Source organism: Uloborus diversus, chromosome 7 (genome assembly GCF_026930045.1).
Source record: "Uloborus diversus isolate 005 chromosome 7, Udiv.v.3.1, whole genome shotgun sequence".
Classification (NCBI taxonomy): Eukaryota; Metazoa; Arthropoda; class Arachnida; order Araneae; family Uloboridae; genus Uloborus; species Uloborus diversus.
In genome coordinates this window covers 105,228,544-105,247,411 of record NC_072737.1, presented here as the reverse complement: position 1 = coordinate 105,247,411, position 18,868 = coordinate 105,228,544, and the positions used below count along the sequence as shown (strand labels likewise).

Below are 18,868 nucleotides of genomic sequence, written 5' to 3'. Positions count from 1 at the left end.
GTTTATCGATTCCTTCTGCAAAGAAATCCCGTCCAATGTCCGATAACCATTGCAGGGTTGCAGCTTTCACTCCGGCATTCGAATGGTATCGTTGCTTTGAAAGTTCTTGTTTTATGGAACCAAAAAAAAAAAAAAAAAAAAAAAAACATGGAAGTTAGGAGGTGAAAGATTTAGGTGGCTAGGGAGGGTGATCGCAAACTTCCCACCTAAACTTGGTCTTCCATCATCAATATCTGTACGTCCATTCTCAAACATGTTGCACCATTTCACGATAGCTTAACGTGATATTGCATTTTCACTATACACTTCATGCTGAAGCCCATAAATTTCAGTGCAGTTGCACCTTTTTGCACACAAAATCAAATCACTGCATGCGTTTTCTATTTTCCTCACGCTTCCTATGTCACACGCCCAACTACGGTAATTTCGCTCTTGGCTAGAAGGAACAGAATAAAAAAAAATTAAGGTTTTTTCAGATTTTTATGCATACATTACCTAAATTTTCAGGATTTTCAAGTTCTTGAAAAAAAATAAAAATAAATAAAACTCTATGGCTTTCAAGGTTTTCCGGGTTGCTTACACAGTTAGATGTAACAATGTTCTTGACAAAATTTTATACATTTTTTTGCCTCATTTATTAACACTTCATCCATTTCAAAACAGGCGAATCCAGCTTAACGAGTTCCTCCAGTTTTGCGACTGAAAAGGCAACACTGACACAGAAATAACTTTTTAATAATAAATAAAAATACGATTTTATTCAACTACAGATCTACAGCGTAAGGAAGAATTTTCATTTCACATTTATGCAGAAACAAACGTAAAATAACATTTTATAACAAGAAATCAACACAGCCATTTGTGCGTACAAGCATATGTAACACTTCACAAGCAAAACTTAACATCATTTTGAGACACAATAACCATTCACTTTGATGTTCACCAGAAAGCTTGTATTTTATTTAACGTACGTACTAGATATTACTGTAAAAGAGGAAACCTGAACAATATATCATTTCTCCGAGGAGATAAAGCCATTAACAACGTTGAAACTGTTTTAAAGCAAAGAGGAGGTTAAGATGCACCCTCAAACTGAAAATACGATACAGTAAAAACTCGATAGATCGACTTTATGTTCTGTTTAAAACAAACATCATTTGGTGTGACCCGTAGACAATTTGATGATGAAAGAAACGTTTAAAGATTTTTTACCAAGTTCATTTTGCGATACATTATTTAATTAACTAACTATTCCCTGAATATTAATAAAAATACATTTTAAATAACTAAGAGCAAAATTTTTTTCGTAAGAGATACACGTTACATTGCGTTTAGCGGTGAACTTACTGAGTGTTCATTTATTCTTATTATCAATTAGTACAGTCTGAATATTAAGATGTAAGGATTATATCTCACCAAACGCTTTTTGAGTAATTTTTTCCACAAGTAGTTTATGATTAATAGCACTTAATGTTTGAATTTTTCGGAACACAAAATTATTATTATTATTTTTTTGAAATATCTAATTTGCGAAACATTTTTTAAAAGACATTTTTTTCTCACTATTTTTAAACCGAAATCAAGCAATATTGATGAAAGTTAAAAAGTTTGATTGATCAATATCATTCTTGCGTGCGATCACATTGAGTTCTGTCTAACGTTCTCTGTTATCGCTCTGGATAAATTAAAAAAAATAAAAAAGTAACTTTTTCATATATTTTTCTTTTTTACCCTAAAATTGCTGAAAAACAGTTGGAACTGTTGATTTCACACGAACTTTAGTCTACAAAATACCTAAAACTTACATTTTTACCAGAATAAATTGTTGCACCCTTGCTTAGTTTATAGCCTTTTAATTTCAGAACGAACTTCTCCTTGAATGTTTCTTTTAGCTCGGTATATCGATTTTCTACTGTACCACAAAAGACATTTTCAAAATAAATAAATAAATAAAAAATAAAAATAAATTAACAAAAACTGACTGGATTATTTTTTAAGAACCTAAATATAGATATGCAATCGATTTTTTTCGATATGCGATTTAAATCGATATGTTTTTGAGCTAAATGATGCCTTATTTATCCATAGAAAATGCAAACTTCGTTAGATTAATTCCTAGACTATATTATCAAGGAATTCTAGTTAATGGCTAGAGCACTATCACTTCTAATTTCACCTACTGATCCAAAAAGATGGAGATAAAGGAATGGAAACATTAGTTTCGATTAAAACTATTTAGATTATGTTAATGCATGACGTTCTACTTTCGTAAGATGTACGTTTATATATCACACGACCAATAAAGGAAAGGCATTGGGGGCGCTTACTGAGAAGAGAAAGTTCCAGAAATAGGACCATGCACATGAGGCCTTATAAATGGATATTCTTTGATACAGTGACTACCAAACCGTTTTTCATAGAAGCAAGGAAATAAAATTTACGTAGTATGGAATCTCTGAATTTTACATTGACAAATCTCAATATCTTATTGAATAAAAAATGATCCGTACACTATGTCTTTAAACGAAAGCACATAAAATGGCTGTGAATAGTTAAATAGCTGACCTTTGCGGAACGTGCTGTATAGTCAGTGCGTCGGTAAGTCGGAATTAAATCCAAGTTTAAATGATAAATGCATCATATCGATTGGCTCGTCTTTGATATTTCTTAATAAGTGATCGATTATGGGTAACATGGCGTCTATCTCTCGATTTCCCGTTTTCATTCTCTTTCGTCTTAATATATTTTTTTCAATACACGTCAAGAGAAAACGAAAACTTTAGTGATTTTTTTTAAAATTAAGCAATAAAAAGTTTCCTTTTGTTTTCAATAGCGCTTGTTATTTCTAGTTCGAAGGTGGGAATTCAAAAATTCGTTTTTTAAGTGTAGTTTTTCGAAAAGCAGCCAAAATGTGAATTGTTGGAAATTTTTTCACCGATAGAAATGAAAAAAATATTTGCAATGAAGCCTTACTTATGACGTTTGATGAAGTATTAAGGAAACTATGGCGTACAGAAAAAAACACAGCCTTTAGCAATAATATATATACAATGATAATACGGAATAAAAAAAATGAGCAAACTTTTCGAAGCAAAGCGAAAATCGGACCAATCGTATTATTTAAGTCATATAAGTCAGAATTTTACAACCAGGTTTCCACGGAAACCTTCTTTAGCCGAATAATTTCGAAAGAAGTAGGAAAATGACACGCACGTTATAAAATGGAAAATCATTTTTCTGCCTGATTAGGTACTGTACTTGGGGAAACTTCGGTGGTGAAAGCAGGTGTGGTAGAGACACTAGTCCAGTTTAGCTTTCTTCAGCAATTAGTAGTACAATTAGTAGTATAAATTGGTAGTATATTATTAACCTTAGCCCTACTAGTTTCGAGCAAAATCAAAACAAAAACTATTTGCATTTTAATTGCAATTCACTGTGTGTGCTTTCGTTTTGGATACTGAATGTTAGTTACATTTACTGTTCAGAAACACATCTTTTTGTCTTTGTATCTTTTTTTTGGATTTTTTTTAAACAATGTTTTGTTAATCATTAATTTGTTTCACAAAGATATTTGTTATTTTTTATTCGTAGTAATGCTTTTATTAAAACTTTCAAAGGATTGAAAAAATCAATTAAATTTTTTGAAAGGTGTCAGGTTTTACGCCTTGGCTGTAATGCAGGGATAGAAAAGGTCTGAGGGTTAAATCTACCCCTAGAACTTTTGGTTTAAGCAATATTGCCAATCCCAGTCTGTTAATACATGTACCATGGGATGCGATGTACCATGTGATGTGTGTTACTCCAGGGACCAAACCTTTCCTTGGAAAAAAACTTTGGGTGCGCTGGTGAGTTTTGATATATTTTATTTTGGCTAATTAGTTTTCTGATCTCTGCTCAATAACTTGACGGGTGGGCGAAAGCTATTTTCCTTCTGCTTCATTCAATTCCTATTTTCACTTTGCACATTTTAACAAAAAACTATTTCCCAGAACTTCATTGCAATGTTGCAATATATTGTAATGATTTGATAAAATGATTTGGAAGCCCTAAAATATATTTACAAAAATTTGGATTTTCAGTGAGCGCGATTTGGTAGTCACTGTTGTAAGGCTTTGAAATTCTTTACAATATGATGTATATGATAGAATATTTTAAATCACATAAAAATATGTATCATTTATAAAGTTTTCTTTTTCAGCATTTTCAACATTTTAAGCATACTCTAAACTGTGCTTAATATAAATGAGTCATCTTATTTGTTCATAGTAACTTTTTTATAAGTGAATAACAACTCTTTATATGCTCAAGATTTACAGAACTATCAAAACAAACTGTTATAAATAGATTGTACTTGAAGAATTCAAACATCTAATATCCAAAACACAACGTTTTAGATTATTCAACGTTGACTGAAGTCATAAGGCTTCAATGATTATACATTTTATGAAATACCAACAACAATATGCATATTGAAAAGAGTAATGAAAAGTCTGTCGATAACGGAAAATAAATTTTTTGTTTTTCTTTCATAAGAACTAAATTCTGATATTGAATTCAAGTTTCTTACAAATTTCCGGAGTTCACTAATAGAGTCAACATTATTTCAAAGATATATATGATTTGACATCTTCTAAAATTTCTTGCAAACGTTTAGATAGGAAAGCAGTAGTTTAAAAGAAGAAAAATAATATAAATAGTAGAAAAAATAGTTGATCAAAATTGCTAAGTTTTGATACGTTGAATTTGTAACTGCGTAGGGAATATTCAATTTTCGTAATAATGCTCAACATCAACAATAATTACTATAAAAATGAATTTCAATTCCTGGGGAACTTGAATTAAGAAATATGATGGGTAACGCACCCCTTTACGGCCATCGTCATATCGATGTATTTGCACCGAAAGTAAAAATTGCTTCGATTTCCACTGAAATTTGCTAACTTCGTTTTTTTGGTTAATTGGGATAATCAGAAAATGCTACGTTTCGAAAAATACAAACCCGCACGTATCGTTTTAATAACAATTTAACATTGAATACATAACAAGAGCAGTAATTGGCCAGAAAACTTTGATCTTACGAGCCAATCCACAATTGAGTTTGTCAAAGAGCGTATATATACAGGCGTCCTTCGTATAACACGGTTAATTCGTTCCGTGTAGTATCGAAACAATGTTATACAAGACTTTTTAAAAATAATTTTCTAACCAATTTTTTACATTAATTAATCATGTACATGGTAAAAATCATGTCAATAAATATCGTGTTGTATCAAAACCGTGTTATACGAGACTAAGAAATAATATGAATCAAGTGATGTGTACTGTGTTGTATCGAAACCAAGTTTCATAAAAACAAAGTAAAAACTTATTAGAGTTATCATCAAGCATTACGAGAATGTATTAAACAAAAATGAAATTCCATCTTTTCAAAACATAACTTTCGTGTTATATCAAAACCATGAAGTATTGAATTCAAGTTTCGTACCGTGTGATATCGAAATCGTGTTATGATAATCGCAAATTTGGTATCAAAACCGTGTTGTACTAGTACCGTGTTTGACGAGAGACGCCTGTATATATTTTTGTATTGTAAATATTTGAGTTTTTTTTTCTGAATTGAGCTCAGTATTAATTTTTTTAAGAAATGATCTACACAAGTTTGCATTTTTTGAATCATAACATCTTTTAAAAGCATTTAAAGTTAACAACAAAAAAAAAAGGTGTCCTCAATTTTGATCGCCACTGTATTATTTACTTCGATTTCAAGACAAATTGGCCGAGGCCGCTTTGTCTGAAAATATTTCGCTAAATCCTGGATTCGGTCAATTTTAACTGCGGAACGTGACTTCAGTTGGATTTTCCAGCCTGCGTTCTTTCTTCTAGTAAAAGAAATAAATCAAGTACACAAGGCAACGTTCAATAGCGAAAGAAAAGTTAATATTTGAAGAGCTACAACTGCGAGCATTTCTCGGGGATTTGCTGATGAAGTATGAGATAGTTTTTGCTTTCCAATAAAGGATTTTATTATTATTTTTTAAATTTTGCAGAAAAAAGATTTTTTCTTGAAGGGTTTTTTTTGAGAAGTTTCTTTTTTGGCTTTTTGTGATGACCATTTGATCAGAATTCGGCTAATACGAATTAATTCTCAGCTTTGTTTTAGTTTTTTAGATGATGAATCTAGTCTATTAAAGATGAAAAATATTTTTTCCCATACTACAATGAATATTTTAACCTACACACATATGAAAAAAAGAAAAAAAAATCATAAATAGAAATAGTGTAACCCCGATTTTTCAAATTTTGCATATGCACGATGGAGGTAAACATTTTCGACAGAAGGAAATAGAATAATATTAATCAATGAAAAGTTCACCCGAAAGCATAAAATATCAACAACTAATTTCCATTTCAACGGACAATATCCTGTGAGATTCGTTCTTTGAACTAACAAGGTACTCAATTATACATTCATTGATTTCAGTTTCAAAAACATTAATGAACACTTAGATTTTATTTTTAAACTTCTGAATCTTTTAACAGGTTAGATGTTACGAGTGCATACGTTTTTTTCCCTTTTAAATATGCCATTTGATTTTCTTTTACACTTATCACTTAGATATTTTTATTCGCTAGCTTGGTGCATTGACGTGACACCTCGATGTCACATCAATGCACCAAGAATTGAATCGATAGCAGTTGATTCAATGTAGGATTCAGCAATTTTAACATTTTTTTGGAAAATTGAAAGATGAAAATAATTAAAACTTCTATAACTTACGTATCCTCAACCAATCAGTGAATGTATCATTCACTGTGATCAATCGAAAAAAAAAAATATTAAAAAAAAAAAGTTTCAAAGCTTTGATCACAAGTGTTTAACCGGTACTCCCCGCATTCATAATTATTAATATTTGTTTCAAGAAAGCTATAAAATAGTTGTCAGGCTTCCATACTTGGCCATTAATAAGCTCAACTATTAATCTCATCAATTTTGTCACCATTGACATATTTGGATGATCTACTTAATACAGAAGTCACGCAAATTTTCAATGTATCCAATCAACTGCTCCAGCTTATTTATTCAATTCCATTAGCGGATTTTCAAGGAAACAAGGAAAAGTAACAGCTCTTTTTTTTTTTTTTTTTTTTGTACTCCTTTGGAGAATTAAAAATACAGGTTCGCAGTCAAACTAATCAATGGCCATAGGGTATACTCCATACACGCCGTATTCTTCCATATTTTTTTAGACATATTATGTAAATGATCGCATACACATATTGTGTATAATAGATTACAGGGAGTATACTCGGAAACATTGATGGGAACATCAGTCTTTGCTAAATCATTTGCTTAACAAGGTTAGTGAATCCAGTACGTGCAGATAATCATGTCCTTGATCGCTTGGTGGGAGAAACCTAGAATCCGTGGTTTGCAGTTTTTTTGATTAATCTGTTGATTTGAGCACCGTCAAAAAACTCAAACGAAAGTCTCATCAGTTATCAATACTGACGTCATAGCACCGCTAAATGAATTGCACAGTTCTAAATCTCAACCGTACTTCAGCATCGACCCGAAATTCCGTCATCTGCACATATCCTAATAATTTAGGCACAAACAATCAACTTCTAAATTCTTCTGTTTAACAGCATTTACGTCACATTCAATGCTTTGAGAAATGCTAAATCTAAATGGACAACAAATACCTTTTCATCAAAGTACTATTTGAGGGAAAAAACTCACCAAAAACATTTATTATAGATTTTATTTTACTCCATCTTTCAACTGTTTTCCCGAAATTGAACGAGATAATATTCTACCAATCAATAATCATAGTAATAAGAACAAAATGTATTCTACGAAAAGTGCGAATGTGAAATCAGCCATAGTTTAAAACTGTTTATTAATAAAGTACGGAACAAACATGCAATAATTTGACGTAAAATCGGGGTTCGCAATGTTTAAATAATACACGTATTTAAGTACACATTTTGTGCCATAGATTTTTTTTGCAAAAGCGACCCAACTCTTAACTCCTTAACTACTTTTATTATGCATTTACAATTCATTTGTTGATCAACAAATTGTTTAGACAAGTTTCCAATAAGTTCTAATAAGAATTTCTAATAAGAGTATTAGGGATGTACTCAAAGAATACTTTGAAAAAAAAAATGCTTTTAAATAACAATCTCAGGAATTACTAAGCCTTAACCTTTCTGTTAAAATTAATATCAACTATATGTTTTTTGTCTGTATCTTTACAGCAGTTTCTTGATCGGTGATAAAGGTAGCTAACTATGAGAAGACACAAAAGTTTACCCTTCAAGATGCCCTCTAAAATGGCATATTTTTAGTCATTGCAACAGCTTTGCTTGTAGTTTGAGAAACATATATTTCTTAGAAATAGGAGATTGTGCTTGTATACGTATGAAAAGTTTTGTTTTTGTTTTGTGCTTACAGAATTATTTTTTGGATTGTTGAAATATTTTTATGTGATATTTCAATGAAAAATTCCGGCGCCACTGAATTTTTCGTGTTTAAAATGCATTAATACTTTGATAAGATATTTTTTTTACAATATGCTTATTCGTCAAAATTTTCGATTCCAACTGCGATGAACTGCATTAATTTTTATTAGCCTTTATCATACATGTTCTGTCTTGGGGTGGGTGAGATGGGTGAGACATGCTTTTTAATCGTTGCTGAACGAAAAAACGAATAATAGCCATTATGAAATTAATTGTTACTAAAGTTATCAAATTCATTTCAAGGCTGAACTTGAGAAAGCATGGATTCGGGAAGTTTTGGTTTTTGAAACTTTTCAAAAGAAAAGAAAAAGTTTTCGAGGTTTTTCCTTGATTTACGCCATAAGTTTAAAAGCGTTTCTGAAACCTTTTTTTACCAAATATTTGTATCTTTTACGGATAGGTTTTTGAGTGTCTTATGACAGAAATATTATACCGAGTAGTGAAATACAGACATTTTGTGTCTTCTTAGAGTTGGTCAGGGAGAGGAAAATATAGTGATGAACGAATGAAGTGAAAGAGAGCGTCAAGTTAGCCTGCTTTTGCTTTTACACACCGCAATGATTGTTGAAGAGAAGTTGGCGAACATCTTGGCTAATTTATTTGACTTCATCCTCCTGAGAGTGTTTGGCCAGGGCCAAAAGAATCATGGTGAGCTCTTTTTTGTTGATCTTGCCATCTTTGTTGAAGTCGCATCCCCGCAGGATAGCCTCTTGAAATTCTTGAAGATCTTGAGCATCATAGTCCTGAAAAATTTAATTGTCGTTAGCATAGTTTTTCTTTTTATAGCTTGAATTAGAGAATAAAATGAGAGTTGGTAAACTTGTACCGCGAGTTGAGGAAAAACTTAGGTCTAATTCGTAGAATATAATGAATAGCTCGAAATTAAAAAAAAAGTTTCAAACCTTTTTCTTTGATGAATTGGCATTAGTAACTTCCCGCTATGCATCCCCCCCCCCCCCCCCAAAAAAAAAAACTACACTAAACTAAACTTAGTGACGCAACAAACCATGGTGGTCAAAGCCATCACAATTAGCGTGACCGAAGGCTCTGGCGTGTAACACAGATATTCCGCTTAGGTTGTCAGCCGAACGCGGAACCCCCAGTGTTTAGTTCCCAAGCACGCTTGGTACTCAATTTATCGACCTACTGAAGGCATGAAAGCGATCGTGCCCCATCCAGTTATCGAACCCGGGCCTGCGGTGTGGAAGCGCGAAGCTAAGTCAGTAAATTCAGTATGACTTATTCTACGACTAAGTCACGATCGAGCCATGTACGATTAAACGACTAAGCCTTTCGAAACCACTGAGCTTCCAAAAAGAAAACGACTAGAAGATGCTGTGTTCGTCCACCATTTGGGAAGTTTGTTCCCTGACTTGTACTTTGTGCTCTTTTTTGCCATTAACACAGAGCGCAATATTTAATTCGCTTCTTTACTCACATGTACTAGCAACTAAAAGCAGTACTTTTGACTGAAGGAAACAACTCCATTCAACTAAGCTGTCTTTTCCACTTTCATGTCAATTCACAACTCGTTTTAAGTATGAAAAATCGTACCTTTGAGCAGAGGTTCTCAACCTTTTAGGATTTACATCCCTCTTTGAGCACTGAGGTGAAGTTGCTGAAGTTGCCCCACTCTCATACTCTAGCACCGTAATTGGTCAATTTAAGTAGTGCAACTGGAAACTTACGCTGGTTGGGATAGCTAAATCTAGTTATTATATAAAAATCTAGATAATTTAATGTACAAAATTCAGTGTTGCTGTACACATATTATATTTTGAACGTATTACTACTCGAACACATAATTATTAGAACAAGAGTAATAATACTTCTTGAGGTAATCTAGGATCTAGGTGAGGTTAGCGTGTGACACCAGTTCTTTTATAACATTAGTGAGAGGGTTGGTACACCTTTTAATATTTACATATGACAAGAAAAATTGACAAATTAATTTGTTTTACTTCTTTCTATTTAAAATCATCAGCGCCCATATCGTATGATTATGCGGCATGTAAAAGATCCCCTGGGTATTCTTTTGGCTTAAAATTCCCTCGGCAAAATTAAACTCCTAGTGCAATTTTGCATTAAAATCGAGTCCAGGTGCCTCCATCTGGTGGAAACGGGGCGTCGAAAACTACTTGTGTCATTCATTAGCGCCTTAACGATGGCACATGAAAGACTCATGCCTTCTTGGGGGCGCACTAGGTCTGGTAAGGCCTAGCTGCCTGTTCTGATAACTGGAAACAACTTTTTCTGTTTTACTTTTTATATACTTTTAACTCCCTTAAAATTCTTCTACGTTCCTGTAAGGAGGCGTGCATCTTCATTCTGAAAACCCCTGCCTTTGAGCAGATAAGGAAAATAATAAAAGAAGATATTATTAGATTTAGATAAATTTTTCTTCTTTTGCGTATAATATTTAATTATTTACGATTTACAGGTAGAGAAAAAAAGCGTAGTATAATAATAGCAAGGGAAATGTTAATATAGAAATTACTTGGTTAATTGAGTATAACAAAATGAACTACTATGAAATTATTGTTTTAAATAATTACAGAAATTTGATGTTGATTAGATGTTTGGAAATTGTTCCGTATTTTGTACCACAGCAAAATAGTACATGTCAAGGCTTAAAATTGATAAGCATATGGAAGAACTGCATTTCAAATTTGTTTGTTCAATTTTTAAAAAAAGTCACTAAGTGTCTTCATTACTATTTAAGAAACTATTACTTTCTCACATACTGTCTGACCGCGGATTTGTATGGAAAGGCAAATATCCGGTTTACAGGCGGAAATGGATGCATCTATTACTTTTTAAGAATGTCAGCTTTTGCAGATGGATCTCAGCCTCTAAATTGAGCCGAGTCTTATTCAAATGAGCGGAACACTTACTCTTTACTTTCCCCCCTCATTCGGATAGACTCGTCTCAACTGGGCGTTTGCCACTTCCATACAATCTGTGGTTGAACAGTCAATATAAAGCTTACTTTTTTGAAGTATAAAGCTTACTTTTTTAACCAGCTCTAACAGATCTTTCAAAAAACCTTTCAGTTCTTCATTCTCTATAGTTCCATTACAGTCCTAAAAAGAAGTATTCTTGAATTAAAAAAAAGAAGTCATTTCATGAACGTATTTGATTTTAAACTAAGTATAACATCTGAAGAGCTATTTTTATTTTTAAACAAACCGGATAGTTCCCTTTTCTTAAAATAGTTCACCATTATTATGTTTCGTAAAAAATTCTGAATACTCTACCCGTGCTACTTTAATATGTAATAACAATGCGCTAACTTTCAATGTTCTAACGTACCATTCCGTGCACTGGTAACTTTCATTTCACAGTACACCGCCTGATGCAGCCAGTGTATGTGGTTCTTTGACCCTTAAAGTTCTCGTGTTTTAGAGCTCCTTGAGTTGTAGTTTCAAAATTAAACGTCTTACCCGAGCTTTAAAAAGTGTTATTTCGTTGGAATATGTAAAGTTAAGGTGACATTAGAATAAGACCGAGAAGTTAACTTTTCGTCAGCATTTAAATCTTATTTTGATTTTTTCTAACAGCGGCGTTGAAAATCTTAATTCAAAAGTAGGTTAATATTTTGGAAAAATAGAGTTGTTAAGATCAATTATTTTTGCATTGAAAGGAAAAAAATGAGATCTCATATTTAATTTAGTTGAATAAATTATATCTCTCGTCAAAAAACTCCAAACGTCATTTGTATATAGAATGTGTCCATAGCAGCTTATCTCAGGGTTGCCCACTATAGAGGGTCATGCCGCAGACTGCGCCATTAAAATTTTGAGCGGGGGGGGGGGGGGTTGTTTGGAGGGATATTTTTCTCCTTGTGGGGGAAGGGTCTCCACGATATTGAGGGGGGGGGGTGCACCCTTGCTCTTGGGGGGAGGGGCAGCCCTGGCTTAGCTTAACGTGGAGGTGGCTTAAAGTTAGCCTGAAAACTGTAGAAAAACTATAATACCTTACTTTTAGTCATTTTACTGAATACTACTAAATAATTAATTAATAGATACTGATCCATTCAGGGTATCTTTGAGCTAATATGATTCAGGGGTCTAAGGACTTTTAACCTTCAAATTTTCGACTTTCTGGAAAAAATATATGTTATGCATAATTTAATTTTGAATAATTTGATACCTTATTTGTTACCATACGCAAAAAACTTTTCAAGCTATCGTTACCCCCCGCAAAAATGCGCACTGTTTGCCCCCCGTAAAACTGCGGACACTTTCCCCATAGAGATTTATGTTAACAGCAGCTGTTTAAGCCTCTTTTTTTCAGGTGCCGGTGCGTGATATCTCAGAAAGTTTCTTATATATTTCCGTTAAACTTTTCATGCATGTTTGTCTGGTTAATTTTTATGAGCTGAACCTAAATTTTAACTAAAAATGAAAGATATTATTAAAAAATAAAAAATTTTCGCCCAAAATTTTGGAAAATTTTAATATCGACTTATAAAATTTCAAAAAAAAAAAAAAAAAAAGGTTCAGATTATAAAAATAAACCCGACAAACATGCATTAAAAGTTTTACGGAAATGTATAAAAAACTTTCTGAGATAACACGCACGCAAAACGAGAAACCGGCGAAACCGGCACCTGAGAAAAAGCGGCTTAAACAGCGGCTGTTAAAATAAATTTCTATGGGGAAAGGTTACGCATTTTTATGATAACTCAAAACGTTTTTTGCGTAAGGTAATAAATAAGGTATCAAGTTTTTCGGAATTAAATTATACATAACATATATTTTTTTCAGAAAGTCAAAAAATTTTGAAGGTTAAAAGTCCAAATATTTTTTAGTATATGTATTCGTATTTATATTGCTTGGTATTACTCATGCTTATGTTTCATGTTGACCTCTCTCTATTATACCAATTAGAAAGCTTATTTTTCCACCGGAAACCAAAAGCGTCTCAACTTTTGTACTTTTCTTCTTGTTTTTGTGGATAGCTACACATTAGATGGAGTTTAATGCATTTGCCTTTGGAAATACGTTTCCAGCACTGCATGGCTCCCGCACTTATTTCGTTGGAAATTAAGCTGTGTTTAGAAACTGAACAGTACATACCGCAATATATATATATATATATATATATATATATATATATATATATATAAACGAAAACAAATGCAAAATTATAGTTAGTAATAACAATACTACTTATATTCGCTTACAAGAATTTTTATCTCTCGAAATAAGGAAAATGAGAATGAGTTCACTTCCAAGACTTTTTTTTAAAATGAATATATAAATGACTTGAACCGCATTTAGTTATAAATTGTAATAATTATACAAAAACAATGTAACGATAATAATAATAATAATTTTAAAAAATAGTAAAAGTCATTCACAACAGTAGCTTTTTTAAAGCATTAAAAAAAAGCCCACGCTGCAAAATATCATTCTGTTGCTGAGAAGAAGAAAATAGAGTTACTTACCCTGTCATAGAGATTAAATACCCTTTCAATGTCTTCACGTGTCAATTTGCTTGCACCCTGAAAAACATGAATTACTTTAGGCAAGTAAAATGAACATCACTTTTTTAAAATGTACGATTTTCCGAATATTTTGTGATACAAGAATTATGCTGTTACATTTGAAAGGGAGAAGAATGACTGGAAGAATTGGATACGAAAATGAAATTAGAAATGACTTTGAAAAATGCTGTTGAAGAAGGTGAAAAATTGAAGGGTGAATCATACGTGAACACAAATCTTTGACGTGACCCTAAAATATTTTGTAGTCTGTTTTGTTCTCATTGGCGATAACGAAGCCACCTTATTAGGTCATTGCTGTACCAATAAGATGAAATGGTAGTGTAGTGGACTTCATATTAATGCTGGATAGATAAATTCAGTAGAATAGGCAAAACATTTTATTCAAAATGAGAACAAAGTGTTCAGTTTAAGTTATGATGTGACGTTTTGCCTGTAACACAAAAATCGTCAATTCAGCTGATGTTACAGCTCAGCATTGGTGTCCCCTAGTTTTTGTCGACACGAAATTTCCTCCCCTCTGTTTACCAGTTTCAACCTTACCTTTTGATATATTTAAGGAGGGAGCAAATTTTAAATGTCGGCGAAAAATAGGGTAAACCTCAGTATTAAGAATCTTCATTAAATCAATTGATATAAAAGAATTATGGAAAACAATTAATTAACATTCCAGAATTCAATGAGAAAATGATAAAATAGCCATCTGAATCCGAATTGATTTTAATTATTCATACTTGAGGCAAAGTGCCTCATAGCTTACACATAAAAAACTAGCTTCAAAAACTAACATCTTGAAATAAAACAAAAATTTGAATCTTTTGAATTTTCTAAAATAACTTCGAATTAGTTTTTTTTTTTTGAGAAGAAAGAAAAACGCATTTTAAATTATCTTAGGGAATTAGTAATGTTTTAAACATTTGCTTTATTAAAAGACATCAGCTTAACGAACAGTTTTTTGAGCATTAGCTTAACACACTTTACCTTAATTGTCTGATTTTTCTGATAGAAAAGTAAAAGACTAAATCTTTTTTTTTTAAAACAATGCAGCGGCATTAGTATGAAATATAACTCCTTATACAAAAGCCGAGTTATAATATCGACGCTTCAGAGCAACAGTAAGGCATCTAATCCCAGGAATAGCACTAAAATAAACTACAGTTGCCCCGAGGCGACGATATTTAGGGGGAGATCTTTTGTGATATCATTTGGAGCAGGAAATACATGAACACTATTGAAAAGAAAGACGAACTGCTTTTAACTTCTCTTTTACCATTATTGAGATCAGAAACCAAGTGCGAAGTGTTAATTAGAAAATATTGCTCTTACCAGGCAGTTATAATATGTTCGTGTGTTTGAATTTTAAAAGTTTTTTTTTTCCATAAGTAGCACTGCAAAAAAAAAAAATAAATAAAAAAAAAATAAAAATAAAAAAAAAAAATAAAATAGCGACTCAACAACATTAGGAGGGGAAAAGTTAATTTGGCAAAGAAGGTTAATTGCTGTTTTTCTTTTAAATTTTATTTAATACGCCCCCCCCCCTTTGTACATATTCAACAGTGTTAAATTAAAAAAAGTATCGGATGACGTATGTGAAAATTCACAAACAACCCACATGAGTGGCCTGCGAGTTGTATAGTTCCAATAATAGAACAGCACTATGGGGCTGTGACTCATCATCGTATAATGCTCGCGCTGCTCCAACACTAGCTTCGTCGTTTAATCTTTTTAAAAAAATTTCCTATTTTTTTTCTTCTGAAATTCGAAAAGGATTTCGATAGTCAGCGATTCGGATAGACGGAGTTCGGATAGTTGAAGGTCTACTGTAGTTTTTTTAGTAACCTTCTAAATTGTAAAATAAAAAACAACAACGGCAAATTGCACAGATTACTGATTAATTTGCAGTAATCTACTATTTGTGCTATTTGACGTTGTTATTTCTGATTTTACTTTTTATGCAAAAAGGTATTTATTTAACTTAATCTTCTAAATAACAAGTAAAAAAAAGAAAGGAAGAAAGAAAAAGGGAGAAAACTCCGAATAAGAAATAAGAGAAAAAGTATAGATTAAGTAAAATTTACGTTTTTGGTATTTACTGTTGTGGCACTTAAAATAGCGTTAATTCTTTTCTTTTGAGCAGTTTTGATCTCCCCCTTTTTTTCTTCTTTTTTCTCTTTTCTTTTCCTTCTTTTTTCTTCTTTTACCCATTTTCTTTTCTCCACAACCCCTTTTTTCTTCTTTCTCCCTTTTTTCTTCTTTTTTTTTCTTTTTTAGGGGACGGGAAGGGCCCGGCGACATAACTGACAAGGGCTCGGCTCTCTGCGGCCCTGTCTACATGTTACCTAGTCTTTACTCAGCAGGGGTTTAGTTTTAAAAACTACCACTAGTGTAGTAACAAAGTTTTCCCCCTTCACCCCATGTTTCATTTTACTCTAACTAACACATGTTTGTGTAATTTATTTATTGCTAAGTTATCAATTAAATATAAAGTATCGTTATATAAGAGACTTCAAAATGTACGTCGTGACTGAGATGGTTTGTACACTATTTTTCAGCGATTTAGTTAAAATCTTTTCAGCTAAAATGTAACGACTTCACTACGTGCTAAGTTTTCTTACAGGGGTAAAAAATGGCAAATGATCGTTATTTGTTGTCTCTAAATCTTACACATCAGCCTCTTCAAACTTGTTTTAGATCTAACGAGGTCGTTAAAAGAAAATAAATCGTACTACTTCCATTCTAAGGATGCAATTTAGATTTCTCAACACTTTTTCTTTAACATTTTTTAAATCAGCGGGAGTTTAGAATTTCACCATTCATTCAATTTTCTTTTATTACTGAAGAAGTTACTGCATTTTTTAAATAAAAAATCCGTCTGTTTAGCGTCATATTGATTTTTCTCTTTTTATTCTCTTTCTTTTGTTTCATATGTCTGACAGGCACAATGATAATAATTTTAAAATGTAGTTTATTAAACATAGGAAAAGAACTGTTAAATGCGAAAAATGATTGCATATAACAGTATAACCTTCACTTATCCGAAACTCTTTTGATCGGAACATCGTTCAACCGACGTTGGTTTTAGCTTTTTGCTAAGGAAAACATATTTTTTCCAGGTTATCAGATTTCGAATATTTCTATCACATCTGTTTTCTCTCCCCCTCTCTTTTTTTGCCTACAGCGAATTTCACAAACAGCAAAAAAAACTCTACTTTTCAAAGAGCTAAGCTTTTCGTAAGCAGTTGAACATGAACGTAAAGTATTGTTTTATGATTTTATGCAGTTATTATTTTGAAATACTTTGTATTTATGCTCAAAGTATAAGGATAAAAAATAAGGTTGATTACCTTGTTAACAAGACGATAAAGATACGTGTTAACCATGATTTTTGTTATCAAGTTAGGACTGTGATTTCTGACTTGTGTGACATTTTATAAGACAGATTTGAGCTTTCTAATTATGGTAATATAATTAAAAACATCACATTAAGTAGCTATTTCGTAAAGGCTTAAATGTTTTCAATCCAGGGATAAAAGTTTTGTATTCTCTTTCTACTCCGACTAAAAAAACAGCGAAGAGAATGTTAATTGGCATTACAGTGTTGCAGACAAAGTACACTATAATACAGTTTGACCGCAGATTGTATGGAATTGGCAAACGTCCAGTTAAGACGAGTCTATCTGAATGAGAGGGAAAAGTAAAAATTTCATGCTGGTGTTTCGCTTATTTGAATGTGAGAATGCTTAATTTAGAGGCTGACATACATCTGCAAAAGCTGACACCACTGAAAACTAATAAACGCGTCCCTTTCCTCCTATAAACCGGAAATTTGCCTTTCCATCTTATCAGTGGTCAAACTGTACTATGGATTTTTTTAGCGTAAATCTGCTTCTGCTCAGTAAGTTTTCTTTGTTCTGTAACTACTATTACTGCACTGTAATGCATTAGCATCAAAAAATATCTAAACGAATAGTTAAATAAACAAAATGAAAATAAAATAACTAAGTAAGTAAATATATAAATGTATAAAAAAAGATGTAGAAATAAAATAGTGGATTAATTAATGAAACTGAGTTTCAAGAATTTTCTTAAGTTCAATTAAATTGAAAGATTTTATTAATAGTTCATCGGTTTGATATCAATCCTCATTGGGTCCAAAATTGTCATCTAAGGGAATGATTAGTTTGACTTAAATTATGAACATTCAATTCTTTGATCAATTTGTTATTTCTCCAAACTAATATAGTGGAAAATCTTTGTATGAATGAATGATTTGTATGCTACGCTATTTATTACAATCACAATATTTTTATTTACTTATCTGCACAAATCAATGTAATGATGTTGCCAAATGGTTAAGAGTGTTTCTTTATTTTTATATAATTTTTGATACTCTACATGTAATGTTAGATACTTTTGAAAATGTTCAAACATTGGGAACAACTCAAATCTTTGACAACGCGGATGTTTTATTGTATATATTTGATGATAAATTTCTTTCATTAACTACAATGCATCATATTTTTGCAATAATTCAAAAGTTCGCCATTACTTCAACCTTATATTCGTATTTTTAATATTATAACCTATGTATGAAACGCATAAATTTGAATATGTTGAATAATTTATAGTTGATTTTTTACTTAAAATAGAACCTTAATTGCACAGTTTTTAGAAATCCGTGCTTTTATAGTTTTTTTTAAAGTCTTTTTTTATATTTAGATATGATTTTAAAATGAAGCTACCATAGTTCTTAATAAGTAAGCATTCCATCCGACACAAGAAAAATGATTACACTAATTGATTAAAAAAAATCCCTCTAGTATTTAATTCATT

At 31.8% G+C, this 18,868-nt stretch overlaps 1 protein-coding gene across 1 annotated transcript in view; it reads right to left on the bottom strand.

Moving 5' to 3' along the window:
* Positions 1-725: 725 nt before the first annotated feature.
* The window catches only part of LOC129226430 (calbindin-32-like), a 282,098-nt gene continuing 263,955 nt past the window's right edge, over positions 726-18,868 (bottom strand). The window contains exons 9-11 of the mRNA XM_054861032.1: positions 13,979-14,035; positions 11,538-11,609; positions 726-9,269 (exon numbers count right to left, since the gene is read on the bottom strand). Coding sequence (XP_054717007.1) covers positions 9,123-9,269; positions 11,538-11,609; positions 13,979-14,035 — 276 coding nt within the window. The 3' untranslated portion in view covers positions 726-9,122. The remainder of the gene's footprint in view (positions 9,270-11,537; positions 11,610-13,978; positions 14,036-18,868) is intronic.